Source organism: Alosa alosa, chromosome 18 (genome assembly GCF_017589495.1).
Source record: "Alosa alosa isolate M-15738 ecotype Scorff River chromosome 18, AALO_Geno_1.1, whole genome shotgun sequence".
NCBI lineage: Eukaryota > Metazoa > Chordata > Actinopteri > Clupeiformes > Clupeidae > Alosa > Alosa alosa.
The window spans coordinates 23,769,243-23,774,095 of NC_063206.1; the positions used below are offsets into that span (position 1 = coordinate 23,769,243).

Below are 4,853 nucleotides of genomic sequence, written 5' to 3' on the forward strand. Positions count from 1 at the left end.
ATCAGTATACTCTTCAAGGTAAGAGAGCAGGGATGGAAAAAAACAGCCACTAAATCAAAGTTGAGATGATCACCCTGTCAGTCTGAGGGCTGTGCCACTGTCCCTTTAATTGAAGAGGGACTTTGAATATTCTAGTAAGTGATGCGCAGGGCTGCTGCGGCCAATCAGAGAGGAGGCCACAGCCGATTGGTTGAGCTGGAGAGGATGCCTCGCTCGCATCTGCAGGGGGGCTACTTTCTCCTCTCCGCTCTCCCATTCAACCCCTGTAGTCAGCATAAACCAGCCTCAGAGTCACAGGACCGTGCCCAACGCACCCTGCTGCTGCTGCCGCTGCAGCGGAGCTCTCAGAAGCCGCACAGAGCCGGAGAGACAGAAGAGGAGGAGGAGGAGGAGAGAGAGAGAGAGAGAGAAGGACGGAGGGAGGAGAAAGAGTGAGAAAGTGAGAGAGTCAGAGCAGAGGCTGCCTGCCTCAGGAGCACTGCAGCAGCACTAAATCTGAAACTGTCACGAAAGCCCAGGGAGCAGAGAGAGAGAGAGAGCGAGAGAGAGAGAGAGAGAGAGAGCGAGAAAGAGACAGAGAGAGAAGACTCTAATCCACACACACTTCACAGGGAGCGAACAAGCAAGCGTGTTAGACTGGCAGCGGGGGAGCCACAGTGATGGGGACCCGACAAGACCACTCGTCTTCAGATAAAACTTGAAAAGGGAAAAAAGGAAAAGTGCATCCTCAGGAAAAGAGAAAGAGAGAGAGTGTGCGAGAGAGAAAGAGAGAGAGAGAGAGAAAGAAGAGGAAGAAGTGGAATCGAATCACTTTGCTCACAACAAAGGTGAAATTTGAAGGGAATTCTGTTTTTTTTTCGTCACCCTCTCAGCTGCACTGCTTTTTTTCTTTTTTTTTCTCTCTCTGGCTCATAACCCTCTACTTTGCCCTGCTGAGCCTGTGTCTCTCTCCTCTACCCCAACCCTTGTGTTTTTTTCTTTTTTCTTTTTATGTCCTATTGAATGTCTTCTCTGCATGATCTGGCACTGCTCAGCAGTTGAACAACACTCATGGTCGATGCCAAGGGACGGAACATGAAATGTCTGACCTTCTTGTTGATGCTTCCAGAGTCGGTGAAGAACCGCTCAAGCAAAAACTCCAAAAAGGGAAGCCCGAGCAGCTCGTCTAAACTCCCCCCTGTGTGTTATGAGATCATCACCCTGAAGACCAAAAAGAAGAAGAAGATGTCGGCCGAGATCTTCCCCACCAAGAAGCCGGCGACGGCCACTACCACCACCACTGTCCAGCAATACCAGCAGCAGAACCTAAACAATAACAACACTATCCAGAACTGCAACTGGCAAGGACTCTACTCCACCATCCGCGAGAGGTAGGTGAAGTCTTCCACAACCTCCCCTCATCCCTGAGTCAGAACAATCCTCTCTTCAATAATGTGAGGAGAATTAAGGAGGGAGAAAAAAATAATTAGTGAATGTGATTTTCATTTGAGGAAGATTAATTCAAGCAATGTGCCATTACAGAAGCTGTAAAAATGATCCTGCTTAAATTAAATGGCAAGTTAGCTCTTCACTCTGATAGAGTGAAAAAAGAACCTTACAGTGTTAGGATTCCCTTCAAGTATCTCATAACAAGGTGTGCTGAGTCTGTCTTGGAGAGGAGGAGGGTAGCAGGATAAGATCACTATGGGCTTGTATTGTGTGTCTGATCCATTTGTTTTAGTCACACAGCACTTGTGTCTCCTCTCCAAGCACAGCAAGTGTTTTCACATTCTCCATCTGTGGTTCCTGGTATGTCTGCATGTCACTCTGCTCATGGTGAGCAAGCTTCCAGAGTCAAGTGTTTGCTTGATATGAACAACACTGGCCCCAATGTCAACTGGAGAGAGAGTGTTTGATATGCACAACAGCGGCTTGGTGTTAACTGGAGAGAGAGTGTTTGATATACACAATACCAGCCCCATTGTTAACTGGAGAGAGTGTTTGATATACACAATACCAGCCCCATTATTAACTGGAGAGAATGTTTGATATACACAATACCAGCCCCATTGTAAACTTGAGAGAGTGTTTGATATACACAACATATACTTTGTGTTCACTGGAGAGAAAGAGAGTGTGTTTGATATGCACAACACCAGCCCCAGTGTTAACTGGAGAGAGAGTGTTTGATATATACAACACCAGCCCCAGTGTTAACTGGAGAGAGAGTGTTTGATATATACAACACCAGCCCCAGTGTTAACTGGAGAGAGTGTTTGATATACACAACACTGGCCCCTGTGTTAACTGGAGAGAAAGAGAGTGTTTGATATGCACAACACTGGCCTGGTGTTAACTAGGGAGAGAGTGTTTGATATGCACAACACCAGCCCCAGTGTTAACTGGAGAGAGAGTGTGTTTGATATATACAACACTGGCCCCAGTGTTAACTGGAGAGAGTGTTTGATATATACAACACCAGCCCCAGTGTTAACTGGAGAGAGTGTTTGATATATACAACACCGGCCCCAGTGTTAACTGGAGAGAGTGTTTGATATACACAACACCAGCATGGTGTAAACTGGAGAAAAGAGAGTGTTTGATATATGCAACACCAGCCTGGTGTTAACAGGAGAGAGAATGTTTGATATACACAACACTGGCTTGCCGTTAACTGGAAATATTTACCCGGCTGTCACCGGGAAGCCCAGTGCTGGTCGGGGCAAGTGTGTGCTTTCGCACCAGGCTTTGTTGTCGCTCCAGAGCATCATGCCTTGTTTACCCAGACCTCCTCTGTGGCTTGGTACTTAATAATACATAAAGACTGTTTTCACGCTTCCATTCTGTTTTGCTATGCTTGTGCCGTTATCCCACTTATTTTCTGTCTGGATTCATTTGCGCGCTTGTCTGTATTCATGTGTTGTGTTGTACTTCATGTTTTAATTGTCCGGTGAGGGACTCCAGTTAATGAGGTGTCAGACTGTTAGATGAAGACTTTCAGATGAGGGCAGAATGATAGTTGTATGTTGCTGTGTAATGTGTGATACTGTGCAAGTGGTGAGTAAGTCCATAGTCAGTGTGTGGGGGCTAATATTTGAAAGAAGATTAGTATTCAAACCTACCCCTAACCTTTTGTAAGGAAGTCGTCAACAGACAATAAAGAAGGCCAAAGTGCACGCAACTGGAAATACAGAATCACACTACCACCATTTATTTTCATGTTATTGTCCTTTATTCTTGTCAGATAGAATCAGAATCAGAATATAGAATCAGTTTTATAGATGCTGTCAGATAGATGTAGAAAAGCAAAACAGAAAGAGTGCAGAAGGATGGGGAGAATGTTCTGGAACACTGTGATATGTACATATATGTGTATAAGTGTATAATATGTATAAGTGATTTTTGTCCATGTGGCATTTATTGTCTGGCAGAAATGCGGTGATGTTCAACAACGAGCTGATGGCCGACGTTCACTTTCTGGTGGGTCCATCTGGAGGCCAGCAACGACTGCCCGGGCACAGGGTAAGCCAGTCCATCCACCCAAGACACAAACACAAACCGCCAGCCACCAAAGCCACCAAACCTGGCCTGCTCGCATTAGCGTGCCATGCAGTGACACAAACCTGCTGGGGACACTAACACAAGCGAGAGCGCCTTTGTGCGCCGGTCCCGGGCCACGCCACTGGCAGACGCCTCTCTTGTAGACGCCTCTCAATAATTTATGCAAATGAGGCTGGAGGGTGGAGAGGGTGATGGAGGGAGAGAGGGAGGGAGAGAGAGAGAGAAAGAGAAAGAGTGTCATCCCATCCTCCACCCCCCACTCCTCCTCCATCCCTAAGGAGCCTGTGGGGCTCGTTCATTCACAACTTCACCCATCCACAGCACATTACGCTCTGCTCCTTCTTGACCTACTTCTAAATATCATTCTGTCACAGTCGTCAGTTTTACTTTAATGTTCCAGTTACTTTGATCCCAAATGGTGTACATCAGGTAAAGTCAGCGAAATACCATTCAATATACATTTATTGTCATTGTCGTCGACATCAACATCATCATCATCATCAAGCATCCTTGAAAACCAAATATCAAACATTTAACATTGTAAGTCTGTAATGCAGCTTAATTTACAAATAAAATACAGACTGATCCTGTGATCTCTTGCACTTTTTGGGCCAACCTAGCCGAATGCCCTTTACGATCCACACATGGCACCTCTTTGAGATGTTCCCCTCCGATCCCACTCAAGAGTTCTGAGCTCACCAGACATTCAACAATGATAACCTTGAGATGCTTTTTCCGGTCACCCGCCACGTCTTCATCCAGCGCGCTAAAATCCCTGTCGAGTCCTCTGGCTTGACCTCATTGTGTTTACCAGCTGTTCACATGAATTATTACTCCGTCCTCATAACACTTTCATGCGTCTCTGCTATTCTCTTACCCCACTGCAGTGACAGCACCCTCCTCTTCTCCCTCCCCCTCCTCTTCCTCCTCCAGCCGGGCCGATGTGCTTTGCTGCTTAGATCTTATTAATTGAATTGCTGGCCATATTTATCATAAAACCGCCGGCTCATATGGTCGGAGAGTGACTCATCTTTTTGGTCCTTTTAAGAGGCTCAAATGTGTGGCTTTGATCTGTCTACATACACACACACACTCACACACACTCTCTCTCTCTCTCTCACACACACACACACACACACACTAATTTGTGGATTTATGTTGTGGACAGTTTCCTCTAAAATATGTCTGGTCTAAAATCTACCGGTGGGCCATAGGAAGTTGATGTTGAACATTAGGGATCACATCCATTTCATTCAATATGACCAATATGCGCCATGCACTTTGACTAAGAATGCTATGACATTTGTGACACA

At 45.9% G+C, this 4,853-nt stretch overlaps 1 protein-coding gene across 2 annotated transcripts in view; it reads left to right on the plus strand.

Moving 5' to 3' along the window:
* The first annotated feature begins 255 nt into the window (after window positions 1–255).
* Window positions 256–4,853, plus strand: part of btbd3b (BTB (POZ) domain containing 3b) — an 11,362-nt gene continuing 6,764 nt past the window's right edge. Inside the window, exons 1-3 of one of the 2 annotated variants that reach the window (XM_048270386.1) lie at window positions 717–827; window positions 1,109–1,370; window positions 3,411–3,501. In XM_048270386.1, coding sequence (XP_048126343.1) covers window positions 1,225–1,370; window positions 3,411–3,501 — 237 coding nt within the window. In that variant the 5' untranslated portion in view covers window positions 717–827; window positions 1,109–1,224. Of the gene's footprint in view, window positions 1,371–3,410; window positions 3,502–4,853 lie in introns of both variants that reach the window. The other variant, XM_048270385.1, reaches the window with a different exon arrangement.